The 21,405-nt window shown below is 43.8% G+C and overlaps 2 protein-coding genes across 2 annotated transcripts in view; one reads left to right on the top strand and one right to left on the bottom strand.

Moving 5' to 3' along the window:
- Positions 1-228: 228 nt before the first annotated feature.
- T265_04434 (hypothetical protein) overlaps positions 229-21,405 on the bottom strand; it is a gene marked incomplete at both ends in the record, with an annotated part of 50,100 nt that continues 28,923 nt past the window's right edge. The window contains 7 exons of the mRNA XM_009169179.1: positions 229-656; positions 2,893-3,063; positions 4,979-5,189; positions 9,283-9,553; positions 11,011-11,113; positions 12,435-12,535; positions 15,658-15,741. Of these exons, the coding sequence (XP_009167443.1) occupies positions 548-656; positions 2,893-3,063; positions 4,979-5,189; positions 9,283-9,553; positions 11,011-11,113; positions 12,435-12,535; positions 15,658-15,741 (1,050 nt within the window). The remainder of the gene's footprint in view (positions 657-2,892; positions 3,064-4,978; positions 5,190-9,282; positions 9,554-11,010; positions 11,114-12,434; positions 12,536-15,657; positions 15,742-21,405) is intronic.
- T265_04433 (hypothetical protein) lies at positions 7,954-8,247 on the top strand (the record flags this gene model as incomplete). Its single annotated transcript, XM_009169178.1, has 1 exon — positions 7,954-8,247. The coding sequence occupies one exon, from the start codon at positions 7,954-7,956 to the stop codon at positions 8,245-8,247; it is 294 nt and encodes a 97-aa protein (XP_009167442.1).

The following is a 21,405-nucleotide window of genomic DNA, read 5'->3' as shown; positions in this document are numbered from 1 at the left end:
GATGCGGTCCCCGATTTTCCGTCGTACAGTATAAACAATGGATCCGGTCGGGCTCGGTTGCCGCTGCAAAAAACACAGTACCAGTATAGGTACAATCAGCAGCCATCCATCCAAGTGACAGTTCTGGTGAAATTCAAGTCGAGTTACATGTCCATCGCGTCGTGTCACAGGTTTTCCATTCATATAGTGTTTCGCAAGAACTCTAAGTAACAAACCTTTGAATGTACGCTCGTTTGCTGGACAGTCGGATAAGCTGACAATTGAGAAAAAAGTTGAATGATAATTCTACGCAAATAGCTTGGAGATGCAACAGTGAAAACAGTCTCTGACTAATAACTATCAGTAGGAGCAGATGATTTCATAGCACGGAGGATTAAGAACAGGATCAAGTGAGAAAAATGAGTATCATCAATTAACCACCGTAAAGGGTATATCACAGTGTACGCAAAGGGGGAGGCGAGATCGAGTTAGCTGCAAAACGATATGCGAGAGGCAATACTCAGCGAACGGGAAAAAAAGCGTTGCGTGTGTAATGCGGTGAGTCGATTCAGCCACGAATCACGATGACAGAACCAGTAGTCGGTTCGAAAATTCGGAATGAGTCAATCAGAAGACGCATACGGGACTTTTCTTGTTGTAGTGTGTTGTCCAAGAATCTGAACAACGATAAGAAACCAAAGATGAACTGAATCAAGAAATACCGGCAACATCTATAGACAAACTATCTCCGGCGACAGGAGATTTTAAAACTATAACCGTGGAATTCAGCAAAGCGTCACCAAATTCAAAGAAACTAGTGATAACCGTGGCAAATAAGAATAAGCTAAGATGACAGAAGGGATGTAACAATCCCGCTGGCACCACATACAAGCAAATGTCACTAATTTGCCATGGTCGCTGCTTTGTTCAAATAGTATAATACAGTGGGATGGAAACCCAGTCGCTTAAACACAGGAACACACAAGATACAGCTGAACGCTTTATCTTATCTTTACTATACCATGCTTGAACACGTTACCTAAAACAGCAGCTCGAATGGATCGGTGAAGCTCACAGTTCCCTAAAAAGGTAGGTAGCCATGCAGTTTAAAACCCAGATATGCTTTGTCCAAATGCAGAGAGAGGATGAATATGCTCAAATTATGTGCTCGAATGAACAATCAACGAGATATAGTAACCCCTCGAGAATGACTCACCACCAAAGAGCCTTTGAAAAATCCCCTAACAACTTTCTCCAGCTTGCCACTTGGGACCTGCGAAGATTGACCATCCACCAACGGACCAAATGCCTAGTTAATAGTGGTGTACGTTCTTCAGGATTAATGGATATTTGACCACAATGTATCCCCAGCATAAAGTCGCATACTGAAGCCTCATTAAATCGCTGGGCGAAAGCAGATAATGGATCGAAGTAGGCGGTAAACCTCAGTAGGCACTAGTTTGTTTCTGGCTTTTGGCCACCACCTTTTGGCCTCACACTGAAACCGAATGATTAGCTCTGACCATTTCTTAATGAACGAAAAGAAGTGCTAACTTGCACGTTTAACCCCGACCAAACGCTGAGTTCCGGTCCAAACTTGCGACCTATTAAGAGCCTTTTCAACTTCCATTAAAGCTCACACTGAGAGCGTTCAATGCGGCGCGTTAAAGATGACATTCCTAGAGGTCCTTCAACGACGGAAAAGAGGAAAAAAAGTCCATGAATGCGACAGAAAGTGGTTGCGCTGGCGTCAGCGTTCTCCTCCAATTGAACAACAACGTTAGGGATGCGTTGCACAATAGATCAGTAGTGAACATGTTACGATCTATTGTATGCGGTCCAGTGGCTTCCGAAACATTAGCCTAAACGTCAATCAAAGTTTATTGATAGATCGTTCTAACACAGATCAGTTCAGGTACGGCGTTTATAGGAAGACACGATCAGTAATAACAAAGTGTAGCGATTCGGAGGCGTCAGAGTGTGAGGGGGAACAACTGAACGGCCACGAGCGAATGCACGCATACAGAACAGGAACAGGGGTGACGAATGAAAGGTGATCAGCAGGCAAGGGCGTCGACACGTCAAAGTTCCAAATGCACGGCATATCACGCAATCATACCCATAGTGTGCTCGAACCGTACTAAAGTCAAATACAAAGTAAACACAACCAGTGACGGACCGCTGCGCTCAACTCCGATTTCTAACAACGCCTTGATGTTACTGTGATCGGCGATGAAACGCTTGCCAGCAAATGGTCCAGCTTAGTCATCATCATCATCGACAGCATGACATCAGTGTTCAACACCGATGCTTCACTGTCCAGCTCAGTGAACAAACCAGAGACCAGATACATATAGACAGGCCAATAGGGAATCATACGCAGAGTGGTTGACCCTGGACACGTCCTCCGCAGAATATCTTGGACAATTGTTGAGTGGAGTAATCTCGGTCAGGTGGCTCAGAACCAAGTCGGTAGCAGCCTGAAATCGGTTTTGAGCGTCTACGTTCGATTCCGAGCAAGACCAACTTCCCTCTATTGAGGGCACTCACAAACAACAGCAGTGACATCAACGATCGTTAACAGACATACGTAGAGCCCGTGGTGATGAGTGCGATATATGGATAGGCATCCGTCGTATAAACCACCGAACGTATTGGACAAAAAACGGTGGAGACAGCAGCGGTGCGGTAAAAAAGCACCGGGGATTCGGATCCACTGGCAGTAATCTGAGATGGCGTGAAGTCCGGACATCTTGATTGCCTTTAGGAATCAATAGTAGGTGATGTAGAACACATCGTTGGCCACAAGCGAGAGCTTCCAGCTCCCTGAACACAAAGTTCTGCAACTAAACCAGTGAAATATGGTATGCCGATGCCACTGATGTGAATGGCCTGGTTGAAAACTGAACTTACTCGTTCTCCTCCATCTTCAAATCAATATTGGCACCCAATCGACACAAGTCCGTCAGACGTTGCTTGGTTTCGGAAGTGAATATAGAATTAGGCAGGAGCGAGGACACAGCCTTGAAGTCCAAAACAAGCTGTAGCCGGGCTGAGTAGGACAAAGAACTAAGCTTGATTTCGCTAAAGAGAGAAAGATTAACATTAACAGAGAGAGAGAGAGAACAAATAATAGAACTATCTTTTGTTTAGTGGGTTAGATTGGCCAGAGGTGCGCAACTGAATAAATGAACGCCTACCCGAGTTATCTACATAAAAGATAGTTATAGCTCTCTAATACGTCATCGAAAAACGGGCAAGCTCGGTAGAATTTTGATGGGAGTGACGACAGAATAGTATGTCTCTTGAAGGCGTGATACGGCCATGTGGTCGCAACATACCGGGTGGCTATGTAACAAGTACTAGGATTGTTTTTGGGTGTACGTTCGGTGAAACTGGGGAAGGCTACCCCAATATGTTCGCTCGGGTCTCTGATACCATGGACATGTTTTCACTACAATATACCTTGGAAATACGGGAGAAAAGAACGTCAATGTAACAACAACGTTGAAAGCACCGATTTTTCCCTATCAATTTAGCTGAGACAGAATCCACAGTAAACATAAATAGATTTATGTAACAAGGGTAGTATATAGTTAGTTAGTTCAACTCAATTTTTCAACCATGGAACATCCACCAAAAATGATTTGATTCCAGACGCTAGTGTCCCACTAATGGAAAATTGGGAACACCGGACTCTTTGGTTTTAAAAGTATTTCTACCGTCTTGAATAACGCGCCGGCGGTCACGATCAACCGTTGGGCAATCGGAGTGTGTGGTTTTTAGGGCAGACCTTTTCTAACGTGTCTTTCCTCGGGGGAAGACAGCATCGTGAATTCCATAAATATGGGCATGCTGGTCGCTTGGGGGAAGAGCCTTACTGCCTTCACACTCCTATTGCAGAGCACAGTACGACTTAACCTCCAGACCGCCTCGTAATACGATTACTCGCAGTACCAGGACTTGCTGTTCTCCGACAAGCCGTTCACCTTTGACCGTCCTGGCATGGTTGAATAATTAGGAACTGAGTTCCAGCCAGTATAGCTAAAAGGATCAGTGCAGCACAGAAGGCCGACTACCATGACAAGGTGACCGCTTTGGGTCGGGATCATCTTTATCAATATTTTGCACATTCATGCATACGTGCAAAATGATCCTTGGTCCTGCATTCAGGGCGGGGAATTATCACAAACTGCCTTTGAGCTGATTCCAGCCTGCTCACTGTTGGGCAGAAGAATTTTTGAGCTGATAATTTCTCGTAACCTAACTTGTTTATCTTGAGAACCATGCAACTTAATTAGGTAGTGTTGATCCGACGCTCCCATCGACCACAAACAACAATGATGATCAAATTTCAGAAGCTCTATCAAATTTTCTGTGCTGCTAGTTCCATTTCCGATGTATAACTTTGTCTGAATCAATATACAATAGAGCTCACCCAATCGTTGATGAATAAACTAATGGAACACCCGCATAATTTGTATATTTGATATTAGCGGAAATCATCCTCGCCCATTTGGTTGAGGAAACAACCTTACATTTTTGGCAGCTTGGAAGGACTCCCCAATATAAGGTTGTATTTACTAGATTACGGTGTGAACCAAGATAAAGTCCAATAACCAAAGGATAACCTCGAGTCCGAATGTGTATGGTTGAAAATAAGAGTCAATAAGTAACCCTGACTTTTCCAAAATATTACAAAGATCATTATTTTTGTAAGCAAGTAACATTGCTCACAGCCGAGACGACGAGAAAATCGAGGAAGTAGTAAGCGCACTACGGACCAAATGGACATTTTCGGAGCCTGAAAGTATTAAAATCAGTGCAACGCAACGCTCAGTTACTCTAGAATAAGTGACATATCTTAAAGTGGGTACGCGAATGCTTCCGCAATTAACTGACGACTACTCAACAGCCAATTAACAAGCCCATGATAACCCTGTCGAATTAGTGGACGGCAGAGTGACAAGAGAGAGTAAAGCGCAAAGTTACCACGTACGCAAAGCACGCATGTATCCGTGTCACCAGCACCGTGACAACGCGTGTGAGAATCTCACGGACACCAAGTTCTTCGCCAGACCCAATGTTCCCGTTCTTAGTCGAACTGCCCCGGTGCTTACTCTCCAGACCCTCGATACCAAGGATCAAAACGAGTTCGGAATAAACATGCGACAAATTGCCAATGATCGTACGGAATGTTACGTGTACACCTGGAAGAGAAGATGACAACGAACGGTCAGTACTGAGTGGCACAAAACAAGGTTCGAAACAAAAAAGGAAACTAGTAGATGTAAAATCTATCCACCTTAGTCGACAACAAGCAACTAAAAGACTAACACGTTGCTAGACAACTTTTTTTGCTATCGTTGGTCGAGAGGCTTGAAGGTTTGCAGTAGGAATAAGAATCCACTAAGGGGATGATTAAATGCACCCCGTCAGACAGTTTGGGGGGACGGATGAGGCAGTATACAAACAATCCCTGGTAGAGTGGAGAGTTCGGGTATAAGTAGTACAACTAGTTCCAGGAACGTTTGTGAGATCAACAACAAACGATGCGGAAATCAGACCTATTGTCTGCTGACTTAGACCATCACTACAAACAAGACGGACGTATTGTCTTTAATATGACCAAAGAGCACATAGACCACTGAATGGGTTAAACGGTCGTGATGGAATAAGTTGTCGTGGGGACAGTATAACGCCAGGTGAGTCAACATTCGATGCGAAACAAATTCGGGTTTGCAATCAGCTAGTTTCTTGTAAGCATTATAATGGTAAATATCCGTGTATGAGGAAGATACCCCAGCATTTTGACTCCCAGAAGGCGGATAACATGCCTTCTGAAAAAACACCCGTACCCACGGTGGATTGCTCGGGACGCGGTGACGTCCCAGTTACAGCACTGGCAAAAGTCGAACTGAACTGGTGACAAATTCCGGATCCAAAACAACCACATTATGCCAGCGAAAAAAAGAGGAGACATAAAAACGACATAGCCACTTGCAGTTTGTCTACAGGCACCCGTCTGGTGTGAGGCAAAAAAACAACCGGTGTCATGGAATAGTGCGAAACATGTGGACTTATTTTAAACGGTTTCATGAATAGTTCGAAGTAGTGTTTTAGTATGCTCCGTGCACAAGCAATACGGATCGAGGGCAGTCAGATTAGAGAAATAGAATGAAAGAATGTTAAGCAATACAATAATGTGTTAGCCCCATAAAATTACCAGCGTTTTGTAGTAACATACAGCCACGATTTTGCGGGATGCAAAAATTTTTACGTTGTAATCCCCCGGGTTAACACGGCAGATTTTTCTGGTTCATCGAACAGATGATCCACCNCCCCCCCCCCAGAAGGAACACCACAACGGACACATACTATGACATTGTTTCAGAGTTGCTAGTTAACTGTTACGGAAAAGATTGATACCATTGGTTCTGCTGACGCGCCATCGCGTCAAATCTTGAAAGAGCCGGACCTAGTGTAGAAGATAACCCAACCTTGTAGGCGTATACAAAGTCATAAATTAAAGCACCTTGCACATGCAATACAGAGAAATGAGCTGGATAAGAAGATGAAGTAACAAATTATAAAGTAACCGTTTTAGGATTCTAAACCACCACACACCACTGTCGTGAATCATTTTGCTTTGTGGCTTTCATTGTGGATTATTTGAATGACTCAACAGCTACCAGCTCGTAATTTCACTAGATCGAGCCAATATGCTTCACTCACGAATGCTTGCTGAATATCTAGAGCATTCATTGCTGATGGAGCAAAAATTTCATTTCACACTTTACAAACGCTATTCAAAGCACTCAAATCCCTGTCAAATTTCATAACCTCTGTGCAAAACGCTGGATACCTCTCACATGAAGAAACAGTTCCGTGTCTCCCGGAAAAGTTTGTCTGAGAGGGGACGGTGTATTGCGATGCAAATTACAAACACCATCGATTGCTCACGTTTCTAGCTATTTTTTATACAAATTTACTAAATATGTAGAACGATCACTTTAGTCAGAGCGAAATTTTTTTTTATCAAACCCCAATAAGAAGAACTAACAAGTGCAACAGCATACTAACGTTTCCGTTAGCATGATGTGTCGGAAGTTCCGGAATATTTGTGAAAACCCCTGAAGAAAAAATTCACCTGGGGAACATCATTCCGCGGATGCAGCAGTAGCATGAGGGCAACAGCGCATGTGAAAAAAGGCATTGACATACTAAAGAGCTTCAGATAACCATAAAGAGAATAACGTCCGTAGGGAGTACGTGAACACTCTGATCCATATTATTGGAAACATTCTACCAGGTTGGATTCCAAGGATGGAAGCTGAAACGGCTCTGATACAAACGTCGAACATTCGAACATCGAACATACGAACGTTATATTGACTGTGAATCTGTTTCATTTTATACTCGAAGCATGCGACGCACAGCTTATTGTTGAAATAACTAGGTGGCGAGTGTCGTTCGATTGAGTTACAAGAACAGACGAAGCGAGTGTATGGGTAACTTGGAAGCTTGTCACCAGGGTAACGAGCGCCATTTTCAACCTTCGTCCCATAGAGAAATCACTTCTGACGATAGCTGGGGGGAACTAAACAGTTGTGCTGCAACCGTCTACTTCACGAAATTATTTGATAAAGGCTTCTGATGAGTCCTCTTCCCCGGTCTCCACACACAAACTGGTCATCCTAGCAAGAGTTAACCACCATAGCATGGTTAGCAGTCAAAATTCTAGGGTACTGTGTATGAATCAGCTTCGGGGTTGCAGTGGAGCGAAACAGTTACATTGTGCGGCAACCGTCACATGGAGGTTTTTTATTTCTCTATACTAAATCACCTCACCGACTGGAGCATAGACATCCAGATGCAACTGGCACCGAGGCTAACATTCGGTAAGAATTTTCACTTGGGAATGGCTTAGTTTGTGTGAAAACCCTTAGGGATCGCAACTGGCAATTGTCCGTTATGTCATCAGATTCACAGCGTCCCAAACAATGTGTTCACAGCCGTGTGGAAAAGAGAGTAGAAGTTCGACGAAGTCGCCAAAGGCTCGGTCTCCGGAGCCTGACAAGTGGTAGCGGTTTTCACACACAACACCGTACAGAAAGCGCCCAAAGCTTGAAACACGGCAATATAAACAGGTGTGGATCGTCAACATGTGTGGGAAAATCAGACGAGGTGGGAGATGGGGTGTTCGTCGCCCAGCTGCATCTTGTGGATGAAAAACGTGCCAGTGAGGACGCCAGATACATACAGTAACGCACAAAATATGCACCCAAATGCCAGTACTCATTAGTGCGATTTTTATGTATGTTTACAAAGAGCAACATACCATCACGAAGTTTGGGCAATTACTCACACATCTCGTACGACTAAGATCTTCAAAAGAGTTCTAAGAAGGGGCTAGTGGGAGCACACCAGTTACTGACTGGAAGTTGTGTGGTCAGAATCCGAACATGACTTCCTGAATGCTCATGTTATGGTTTGGTCAACCGGACAGTGTCTCAATCTACATACTTTCTTTGAGTGGCACGGTAGTTACGCGCTGTAAAGGTGTCCGAACTGTCTCCTGATTTCTCTGTGGGTTTCAACCAGGATTTCGTCGTACAAGTGAAGTTAATCTATACCGAAAAGCTGACAAGTACTGTACAGCCAATTGGATCTTGTTGCAAAGATCGGCAGTGCACAATTCACAAACCTCCAGGGAGATTCAACCGCCCGAATAGAAGGTGAAGGGCCACGAGCAGCTGACCAGCAGCACGATTAATCCGCAATTAGACAGGATAATGGAGACATCTATCCTTCAATTAGGGAACTCATTTCCTCACTTGGTAAAAATCAGTTGACCACTGCGGTCCTCGATAGTTTTGTTTATTGAAGCCTTCGAAGACTTTATTGCGGGGTATTCCCGGACACCAGCGGCATCCTTGGTGTTCTATTGCTGCAGTTAATTGTTTTCCTGGTCTTTCCAGTTGATTCTACGTCAATGAGATACCAACAAGGCCATCGTTTCAACATCAGTAACGACAGAGAGGCAACGAGAGAGACTTGATAACCGAAAACAGCCAGCCAATTAGTTTCTGGATGGAAACTTCCGAATGATATCTGCCCACAATGAATGGTACAAGCAGCTTCGATTCCCGAGTTTCAGATCAGCATTCTCAATACGTGATAAGTTCCGACGTTATTTTCTAGGATTACCAGTCAGAACGTTCATAACGCTTTCTTTCGTCATACACAGCAGCAAAACCCTAGAGAAACCAAATAATCAGGAAAAACAGCCACAAAAAGTACCTGTAACTGGAAAGTTATCTCGTGTACATGAAGCGCTTCGTGCCATAAGCTCCGTGAAAAACGGCTTGATCGGTGCGCACAGCCAAGAACTACGCAAGGCAACATATCGAGTCACCAGTTCATCGATACCTTTGAGCCACGCTTCATTCAATTGGCCCTCAAGGCGTTGATGTGAAACATAACCAGCAGTCTTGTAAGAGGTCAAGAGTCGCTGATTGGCATAACGGCGAACCCAACGGGCGTTGTTAAGCACGTATAGGAGACCACGCACCTGAAGGAAAGGAGAGAAAAAGAAGAAGATAGTGAGGTGGACTGCGGGACGAAAATCCGAAGTACAAAGCCACTCATTTCACAAACACACAATCACACGGTTAGGTATTCGCCTATGCTAAATAATAAGAGATAACGTAAAACACGCTACATTGAGACGGGTGAGATAAAATCCAAAATGAACATGCCGTAGCATTTCTAACATGAAATCTCCAGTAGCAAGTTCAGTGACATAAAATCTAGGAGCACTCCGAACAGTATGAACGGTTTGACGTTCAATGGCTAATGAACGGCAGGTCCCGCGTGATGCAGACACTTTCAGTCGGTTGCTTCAAATAAAGGTAGGATTGAAAATCTACCCCCTGATCAGTACACCGCGTCAGGATTAGTTAGAATGAGAGTACAAATGCGAGGAAAAAGCAGCGCCAAACGATAACGTCTCAACACGGCTGCCAGGTCATCCAACTGGACTAGATTCCTGCTGCGAAAGAAGTTTCATATTAGCTGCTGATGTAATGGAGGAAAGTCATGGGGTAATGAATTGGGAAGGCGCGATCGAAATGCATCGGGGTGGAACACGTCATCAAGTAACAGATATTTCCATTTTCGATCCCCCATCGCTAAAGACAAACTAAGGTTTGTCACGGTGTTTATTTCACTGTACTGGGAAGAAAGCCACAGAACAGATTTGCTGGAAGGACAGCGAACAGATATGGCGAACTGGGACGCTCCCCTACGGTGAAACGGAGAAATGTCACGAGTAATATTACTTTCATTAGAAAACTATCTTCACTGTGATGATGGGGAGTTTGATTAGCCCCACGTAATGGGTCATCAGCTGGAATGTGTGAGGCAAGAGCCATCATGACCTTCCCTTTGGAAGACTTATTAGTCCTAAGATACTTGTCAGTCAGTTTTCCACCTGAAACTTAAAGATATTTTTTCATTCCCAAAGAGACACATTATGGGTTCTATTGTTCCCCATAGAAATATCTGAGGAGAGATTGAAAGGGCTTCTTCACTCGAATGGTGATGTTTTAAATAACTGGAATGTCTTTTTTGTGTGCAACCGCAAATGTAGGCTAACCAACGGTGAATATGATGTGGTATGGAGACCGTAATTTCATGAGAGGACAGGCCAAGTAGTAAATACAATCAGTGGCGTGGGCTAGCGCAAAAGTTCAATAATTATGCGCATAAAATGAACTCAAACATAGGAGAAGTTCACCCAACAGATTACATGGAACCTAAAACACCGGCGAGACGACGCACCACAACCTCAACGTAAATGATTGGGGCAAACCGTTTTGTTTAAATCATATCAGGCTGAAGTAATAGCAGAGATACTGTTTACCAAGTAGGTCACTCAACCAAAAGACCTCGCAACCATCCGGTGATGTTAGGGTACACCATAGCAGATGGAGAAAATGAACCATTCAGAAGAGAAGGATCACTAACCTGAGAAAAGATAGGCGACTGACTAGATTGCCGCGCACCCATGAGATCTGTACTCCACCACGCGTCCAGGTCGTCTTCCGCTTTAAGCTGTGGAATTGTCGATCTAACGCGTGAAGTTGAAAAGAACAAGTAGACTAAGGAGATAACGAACGATGGGGTATTGTACGTAAACGGCAATAAGTACCGACGCAATCGCGGACGAAGTGTACCAAGTTCAGGCATTTCCCTATGACTAATACGTACACCACTCATGGGTGACTAGGAATAGAACTACAACAGCCATGAAACAGAAGTACAGGACCTGCAAAAGCAATCCACTAGGCGTTCCGTCTAGATTCGGATAAAACAGGCGGATTCAAGATTCGACCGTCCGATGTTCAGGTAGTTTCCAACACTAAACGATCGTCGACTCAACACGTGAGCACAGAGTAGACGAACTTAACTGAATTTTGGATTGGCTTAGCACGTAAATCTCAAATTGTTTGGAGTCTGACCGGTAGTTTGGCAGAACTAGCAACTTCTGACTTGAATTATTAATTTGAAAACTCAATTCGAAAAGCTCAGTGATTGCTTTGGGGATCCGTAAAAATTGGGAATAGGTATGATAATTTACTAGTGGTCAGACAAGCGTACCAAAACAAGTAACACCCACTGGAACTACAGTAGTCCTGCTGGTTGTGATTTAGTAGAGCACTCCATTCCCTAATTGGTTTGCTCAACTCAGCAGCGTCGAAAAACAATGCATTGCGTATTTAGAGTACATAGTGATTTCTATTCCAAGGGGGGAGGGAACAAACGCAGAATACCTAATGAGGATGTGTAAGATATGTCGCCGACGAGCAGCGGTTAGCTGTCTACCTGTCAACGGGCATTCGAATAAGAGATAAGTTGGGGGAGGTGTTACACCGAAAGACGAGCTGGCTTTTGGAGAATCACCATCGTGGGTGGACAGATAGGGTAAAAACTCGGTCAAGAGCGGTCACTTTACGCCAACCAGCTGAGTGCCCGGTAGTTCGCCAACAGAGTAGAAAGATTACCGTACGATCATTTTCAGTGGTCGTTTGCCAGTCACCAGATGGGAATAATAGTCTGGTAGAGCGGATACATAGAAACCACGTGCCGACAACACTCAACCAAGTGTGCGGTTATCAATAGCATTCATCTTTCAGATTCCTTGGACAACGGTACATATAACAGGCTTGAATTGGAATAATTGATGTCACAGCAAAAACATAGCTCGGAGAGCGTTGCTCGAATGATAAGGTAGCGCAACTATACATCAATCATCGGTATTTTAGGCTGAGTTGCAAGCATAAAAGTATACCAATGTTCAGCCCAAGCGCCAATTGTCATAACAGGAGAAAATAGGAAAACCACTTGACAAATATTGTAGCACAAACGGACGAAAGAGAGGACGGACTAACTCAATTTGATCGGCCAGACGTCGTAGGGTCGAGAGAAAAGCCACCATAGCATCACCGCACCAATCTGGAAACCGCTCGAGAAATTCAGCGGAGTCAAAAAGCTGTACGTAAATCAGTGAAAGGGAAAGCAATATGGGCTTAGGCAGTGTGATGAATGCATACCATGTCGGATTTGGGCAAATGAGCCAAAAAAAAAACAGATTATTCCCCATTTACTGCGAGTGCTAGAAAACAAGAAAATCTCGACTACTGAGATGTTATAGTCCATCCGACCGGACGCAAATCCTTGATTGCAAAAAGTGGCCTGAGGAGACAGGCGGACATTGTGCATACGTGATCAAAATGACCATCTCAGCTACTTCCCTAAGAATGAGCGATATTTTCGAATCCTTGAAATTCGACTACGGCGGTATCGATAAGTGAGCTCGTGATAGTTTCAAGTGTCACACCCCAAACTTGTTTTCAAGGGGATAAACAAGTCAATTTTCATCTCTTCAGGAGTATCGTTGGTGCGTCTGAGCCCAGTTATGTTGAGCGAATCCAAATGCAGACATATCATTCGATGGAACAGATTGGAAACCCCTTCGAGGAAGGTACCAGCTAGCAACCATTGGTTGTCTTTCACGTTTCTCCAAAGTCCAAAACTGACTCCCAATAGACCATTTCAACCCACCACAAAATTGGAAAAGAGGGAATTCGCGTTCATTTAGGTCCGTTATTGTTTACAACATCACACTACCACGCTACTACCAGTGCAACCTCTCACGTGCAGTTAACTTCCAAAAGTGATCAGTGTATCATGCTACCACCAAAAATATCATTTTTCTCACCAAACAGGATAGACTTTTCGTGTCATTCACTGCCAGGCAATGAGGTTATTAAACCCCTCCATCTGCAACAGTGATTTTCCAAGCGTATGACAGTATACACTGTAATCCCACACACCATAACAGAAGGATAGGATCATCCATGGTTTCGAGGCAAACCTACTACGACAACTACCGATGAACGGAATGAGACCATTTCTGTAATGAAGGTGGTGAGCACCACTGGACAAAAGAAAATTTTTTGGATCATTGCAAAAATAGAATGTAGCTGGCCTAGAAAAGCAATCGACCTGACGTTTCGTCCTGGTTGGAATTTACCTGGTAGATATAGCGAAATCGGTGGCGCGTCTCTTTGGTTAGAAGCTACCACACGCAGTCAGTAACCATACCCGCACCCATGACAATGGTAAATTGGAGCGACCTATCGTTTCACTCTATTCTGTGAAATGATCAGGAAATTGGATTAAATGAAAGCAATCAAGCTAATACCTCTAAATTTCAGGCTCTCCTAGGACGGCCTGATTAAAGGGGCCAATGAATATGTTAATAATGGTAGCAGAAAGTCGTGATGCAAATTATTTGACATCAGAAAAGTGGAAAGCAAGGGTGACTGCACCCAGGTAAAGATAACTTCAGGTTCGTTCATCTCAAAACCTCCGACAACTCCACCCGATGCTGCTGTTGAGTTATACTTTTGATCCACGTCTATTCATCCCTATTTTTCAGTCCACAGGTTTCGCACACCGGTGCGTCAATACGACCAATGCACTTTCCATCGGGTTGCGACAATGGTCGTGAGTTAGCCTGTCCAGCAAATTCAAGTGACGGAATACAAATCAGGGGATTGTGAGCCATTACTTTGCCTTGTTGAAATATCCCATCCACCTGGGAATGAATGACGACAATGACCCTTCTAGTACCACATCCACGTATCAGAGTATCGATTATCCATAAGTATTGCTAATGTGCCCGGTCTGTGGGCAGGTGACACCTTGACTTCGGCTGGTAGAATTCTTATGCTCGCTACACTCCCACGCGTTTAGTTTATCCACAAGTATTCTCCCTTATTCATCCATGATAGTATAAAGACATATTCCTGACTCGTGGAGATCGAATCCGTTCAAGACAAACAGTATCAAACTGGGAGCTATTCAGGCCAAGTAGACGGTACATTTTTTGTACCATAGCCTTGTGTCATAGCATTCCAAGTTTTCTGAATATATTAGGTAGTGCGTTGATATCAAGAACTATCCGCTTAATTCTGAAATGCACTCAGATTATTAGAAGTAGGCGAGATGGCTCAAGTGGCTAGAGCACGAATTTACTGACCGGAAGGTCCGTGGTTTGAACTCGACCTCTGCCTCTCGATCCCCCGTGTCTAGGCTTGAGCAAACTGGCAGTATCCCAGCCCTCGTGCTTCTTTCGGGTAGCATTGCAGCTAGGCACCGAAAAAGTGTTACAGCTGAGAGATTTTTTTAGATTATTAGATGTCATCCCAACTGGCACAAAGAAAATAAAAACGTTAATCCATGCCCAAGATTCTGCTGAGTACAGTCAGATGCTACAATTATTATCGTCAATCATTCTAACCCGTAAGCAGCAAGATGTAGCTGGGACATCTCAACAATGTAAAAGGCTTACACTTCTCCGATCAGTAAGGACTGGCTCCGGTTCCCTTAAGCGAAGTTATTGGATTGGCTAACGCATATTCAATGAGGAAGACATCGATAGTGTTAACAATTTAAGTGAACGGAGTTGCAAAAGTCTACGGATCCGAAACCGCGTTTGCCGTCGCACGGTAATCAAAACGTCATTGATGAAGGCACTGCAAAACGCTTCTGGAAGTTCTGATAAGAATTTAACTTCAGTATTGAAATCGCTAGCCTTGGGTAACCAAAGCCACGTGCAACTACATCGTATTCCTCAAGTATTTGTGTGTTCATATTTACCTAGTCGAGGTGGCACTCATCAATTCATTGATCGATAGTGGTCAAACAGTTACGGACTTCCTTGGTAATGCTAAACATTTAAACTCAAATCTACGCACTATCTACAAAGCACCAGCAAGCTTATTCAGGGAGAAGAATCCCAAAGATCACACAGGACGTTTGCTGACGAGTTGACAGTCGACACCAGAGCACATGACGTAGATTGAACTATCGAAGGTCGTGGGGCTACACTCAATGAGTAAGCTAAGCACACCACTACCCCGGAGATTCGAGATGTGTACAGCTAATGACTCTCCATAAGGTTGAAACAGGTACGCAACGTTCCTGGACCGTAATTACAGAATAAAATCTGGATTCGGAACTCTAATTAGATGGTGAAGAGTGCGACCAGGACTAATCTACTCGCAAACTATGGGTTAGTGCATAAACGAATGAATCTAGACTTACCGGTTTCTCCACAGAACTCTGCGGTTTCACGTACTCAAGGCATCGACTGAGAGCTTCGGTCATTGCTTCCTCATACAATCCAGGCTGAGAAAACGACGTAAATGGAGCTAGTAAAAATGTGTTGGATTATAAACAGTGGCAGTAAGAGTTAAGTAATATGACTGAACAGTTAGCATAAGTAGGCAGTCGTTCGACCACCACCAGACCATCAAACACCATATCAACGTTTTACAATAGTGTTTGGGAAAAAACGCAATGGATGAATGTGACTGAATACATCATGTTACAAGTGCGTAGAAAGGTGAGAATTATGATATATGGGGGGAAGGTTGCAGAGAACGTTGTCTAATACAATGGTATCTGAAGTGAGCGTTCCAAACACTAGAAACTACGCCCAGCCTTGTCTCGTCTTTTCAGGTTTACGTTCCACCGGCTAACCCTAATTATTTGATTCTCATGCTCGTATTCTGAAACGTGTTTCAACTTCCTCTGGCAATACTATTAATAATGTTCTTTATGACCAAATGCTGCAGTTTTTCCTTACGCCTGCAGACCACAGAAAGCCTTCCTCTCTCTTTCAGCTTATGTAGGCTTACATACTGCGTCCCACACAAACCGCACGGACCAACATTCAGCAAGTCGAGCATCACGTTAACTGACAAACTGTCACTCAGAATGACCATGTAGTAATTAAGTTTATATGGCGATCTTATGTTCGAAATTGCCGTTCCCTTTTGAATACGTGTACGGAATCAGATCGTACCCTGGTTCATATCCGTGTAGCAGCTTGCTTCCCAGAAACCAAGAAAAAACACCGCTGTGATATTTGCAGCCTACAAGATGTAGACATCAAAGTGGTCTGCCAAAAGCAGCTTTCTAGACAATTTACGAATGCAAGACAAACCGGTCTGTCACATGAATGGTCCAAAATCCGGAATACTGATTTCGACGTCACACGTCTTAAAGCTACTGCCCAATTCAAATCAGACCTCACAGCGATCCATGTCCGCGGGCGAGGCGAGGAAGGCGATCGCACTAGACCGGAAGTACAACTCAGCAACATATCCGAAAAGACGTTTCACCCGAGAAGGCGTTGGCTACGTGAGCCATTAGAAATGGGAAAAGCGACGGTGATTGGAAATAGTTTAAATCTTCTGCAAATTATCCGTAACACCAAGCCAAGAAAATCACCGGTCAGAGGGGCCATTGTAGTCCATTCCAACCCCTGTTTTGATGAGTGGAACACGTTAAGTAACAATTTAGGTGACCCGAGGTGCCCATCATGATGATCGATGAACCACCTGCTTCACAGTGGAACGTGAACTGCTCGATTCCAATAACAAGAACGAAAACAGACCCTTTGAGAGGGACAAAGCACTCCATCTTCACGTTTCTGAACGGGAAAAAGGGCCCGTTTGCGGTCTGTCAAACTCATGCAGGACATATGGAGAACGAAGCGCCGGAGTGTCAAATACCTATTGTCGCTCTCGTTCCTGAGAAAGGTTGTAAATCTGAACCGGATTGAATCGGTAACTAGAAATTCACCTCGAAAGCGATGCTTCTCACATGTGCAGTATGGAGGTCGGATTTACGCAGAGAATCGTCCTATCTCCCACCTTCCTTTCACCATTCATGAATGAACTGCTTTCACTCGTCCATGGTTGTAGAAATGCATTTACAGGCGATGCCACTCTCCATGAATTCACCCTTTACCACACCCAGCTATCGACTGCATCCGAGATAAGTGACAAGTATGAGTATATTACCAGCCTACAGAACACCGATCTTAACATTCACCAGCGGGACTAAAAACAGTTGCAATCAATCCCACCCATCTCTTCACCGCTCCAAATGCACCCACACTGTTCATTGAATTTGGCCCAATTCTGGAATGACTAACTTGTTCCATTCTGGGTTCGCCACTTTCCAACGATCTCATCTTACTATCTTCTTATCATTCTTGGACGTCCCATATCAAACTAGTGACAGCTCGACCTTCCGTTCCGTCCTGAGATATTTTGCTCACCTCCCATTTGCCCTTAATCCATAAGTATCGTAGTCGCTCCAACTTGGGCGCCACTGGCTCCCAATTTCGATGAAGAGGCGTTCAACTCATGTCTAGCCACCAGGATGTGGTATTCTCCTCCCTATTCTAACTCTATTACCATGACAAGTCTTTCCATGAACTCGGATCTCCTACTTTCTCTCCCGTTTAGTGATGTAATTTGCCTATTCAGTACCGGTTACCCTCTAGGAAGTGAAAATCCCCGTTTCCCCAAACAACACTTTCCTCCCATTGTTCCCGGAACTGATCAACCCCGTAACATGACCATCATGTCTCCAAACTTTTCATAGTCTTCACTTATCCAAGACGCCGGTTATGGTCTACTTGTCCCATTCTAAGTGAGTCTATTTCCTAAGTTTGATTGCTCACTTCTCCTGTCTTTTAAATGTCACGATATTATTGTGCTTTTGTGTACATATATCATTTTTACAGGAACTCTCCTAGAATGCATTCCACATTTCCCTACACAGTCCTCTTATTGGCTTAGACGCCACTTTAGCCTGATAATTCGTTTCAGGTATTGATGAACCTCACAGATGTCTAGCGAATGAATGCGAAAACCATATTAATTCATCACTAGATATGGGAGTTCAAAGCAGGCGGCATCGAATGCCACATAGGTTCAAGGAAGATCAAAGAACAGACTGATTGTGCGGAACAACCGCAGGTAATGCTAATCTTACAAACGACAAAGTGAGATCAGACTAAACAATGACACTGATCGCTGGTATGACCCAGTTCTTGGCGCCATAGGAGCAGCAAAGTGCATTACACCACTCATCGCCTCATGGCGACTGAGCCAGAAGGCCGTCGAAAGTGGATGTCACATGTAGTGGGGTCGGACGAGGGTTGGCTCATAAATACTCAAGTCTGCACAAGACAAATGAATACCCTACCAATACGTGGCCGATGTCGACTGGCACAAGAGACTTATTGCAACTTAACAGTGTTCTCATAAAACTACATTGGAATACCGAGTTCCACAATAAGTGTAAGGGAACATGTATTGAGGGAGCTGAAAACCTTCCGTCACATAAGCGCTTGATGCACATGGGTTCTATGGACAAGCGAAGCTACGTCGTCCATAAATTATAGGTCCGGCAATGAAGATTCTAGAAGTCCGATCCAGTATACTAAATCGCCTAAAATACTCACCGAGACACCATCGATGAAGAACGTGAAGAACAGCTGAACAGCTAATAAGTAAGCCCAATAACACCACATAAGCAGATATGCACTCCGAAATATAAAAGTATAGAACTTTGCCAAAAAATCCTCTCGCAGTTATGCTGTAAATTTTGAAATGCTAACAAATGGTGAATGCCACACAACACACCAAGTGCTTCAGCGGGGTTCTTTAAATGATGCAAAATTAGCGGTCCCATTGTCGATGAAACAAAAGTCGTGTAAATCCAAATCCCAGATAATCATACAATGTACATAAAAAGAAGCTCTAAGCATATGTATTTTAGCGACTATCAGTGTTCAAACACTGATTTTATGCTGTCGATGACTGTGATGGCGAGAATGAGCAAAAAATGACTCATCAACCTCCCATCCGCCAATTCTACTACGCAGGATATGAACCTTGGAGCTCAAACGAGTTCTATCCAGGACTAAGGAATGACAAGCTAAAATGGACTGACAGCCACATAGCGGGTAGTGCTAAAAGCGGTCCCAGAATGACAAGTGTAGCATGAAGAACGAAATTCAGATTGGCATCTGATTGATGGATGCCAACCTGCACACTCTATGTTTAAGGATTCCTCAACACACCACCATTACAGTTGTTACCACCAACGACCCCAACACATCAGTGAAAAAGAACAGTGTCAAAAACGTTTGACACTGGGTAAGCATGAAGATGGAAAAAAATGAAGCAGCTCACAACAAAGCGGAAAATCCAAATAATGCGTCACACACCGAGGAGTGCAACTGAACACAAAGAGTTTTGGCACTAATCTTCATGGTTTAAATGGATGTGACGAAGCGTAATTGCGATACAACTATATCTCACGGACCTAAAGTAAATCATTCAGTTGAAAGGGGCAATGTGCACTCAACACAAGATGGTTGTGCTGGCCGTAGGTTAGATGGTTTTATTCACGTCTAGTATAGCAGACACGGGAGCTGAATCAAGGAATAACCACATCTACTGCATAAAACCAAGACGAAATTACTTCTGCAACATACATAGGGTTTCTTGGGAAAGTTAAAAACGATTAACTCATCTGACGTGTCCAAGTGGGATAATTTTGTTGTATTCAATCACTAGATCACATCCTGATTTTAAGTGGATATTCGTATGCGAACACTGTCATATTCCAGCATATTTCAGCGGAAGGTGGGCTGAGTCAGTGGAAAGTGCAGCCCAGAACGCCCAAAACGTGATGAGCTACCGAACAAAAATTCAACACAAATTCAACAATGAACACATCACGATCCTAGTAGAACAGTTCAGTTCAGCCGCTCTCCACAGAACTCCTTCTGCCAATTAAGTGTCATTAATCTCTGATAAGGCTACAGATAAACCTTAGGAGGAAAGCCGGGTGGCGCTTGAAATATCTTTCGTAAGATCTACACCATTTAGTAGGACCGGCTCATATTTTACGTCAAAGGCAAGTAGCGAAGTAACACACCATAGTGTAGGTGAAAGTGGAAACTTCTCTGACTGCTAGGCAAAACGACACCGGTGGGCAGCTTGCTTACAAGGCATCGTTGTTACCTCCAAACCCGTCCAAACCAGCGATTGGCAAGCACTTCCTGTTAAACAAATTCGATTTTTCGTGGCATTTGATCACAGAAATGTGGGTAACAACAAGAAGAAAATGAAAAGAAGGAACCGAAGAAACCAATAAGGATGTTTCGGACTGAATAACTCTTCGTCAAACTACAAAGTTCGCCTACCATCTTCGATTATTTCTTCGGATCCCTTTTCTAGATACCTGAACCAATTAAAATCCAGCACATTTGCCGCGTATCCCGCACCGGTGAAGGGTTCGGTTCTCCGCCTTTAATTCGGAATGGCGCAAAAGGACAATCCTGACAGAAGGGCCGCGGGGGGATTATGAAAAGTTTTCGAGCCTGTGCAAGCCATTTTCTAGGAAGTGACATCCGAAATGACCGAAGACACACCTAATCAGAGTCAATTGCGTGCTTGATACCAAATTCTATCCAAGTTGTATAAAACAATGTTTGAAGATAAAAAAGGGGAACAGCGACAAATCAGTGATTACCAATCCTGCTGCTATCACATGGCAAGAAAACGGTGTTTAGAATGAATTTGAATTCCTTTTTATGCAACTACCCAAAGTCGTGATGCTAGGCTTTTTTATCAGTTGGACTTCGAGAACCACCCTGACTTGATCAGGTCAACTTAGGCCGGCCATTTGAAACCAGTTCACCATTTGCTTCTACATTTAACATTATTCCAGGCAGTCATGAATTTCACCAATATCACTGGATGGGTTGTGGTAAATTATTGGTGCCATTGACAGGAATATTAATAGTAAAGCTTCTTCAGCGTGAAAGTCAGTGAACTTTTAGTAACAGAAAAGAATACCGGAGTAGAGGGACGGAATACCCCTTAGAGATGAAAAATTCTGAAGACAGAACACTTTCTTCTAGCTTGTGGGGATCTAGTGTTGACGGACGGGGGGGGGGGCGAGCGACAAACTAGTGAC

Source organism: Opisthorchis viverrini, assembly GCF_000715545.1.
Source record: "Opisthorchis viverrini unplaced genomic scaffold opera_v5_73, whole genome shotgun sequence".
Taxonomy (NCBI): Eukaryota; Metazoa; Platyhelminthes; class Trematoda; order Opisthorchiida; family Opisthorchiidae; genus Opisthorchis; species Opisthorchis viverrini.
Note: the sequence above shows the minus strand (reverse complement) of the source record. Positions and strands in the feature narration are given on the sequence as shown.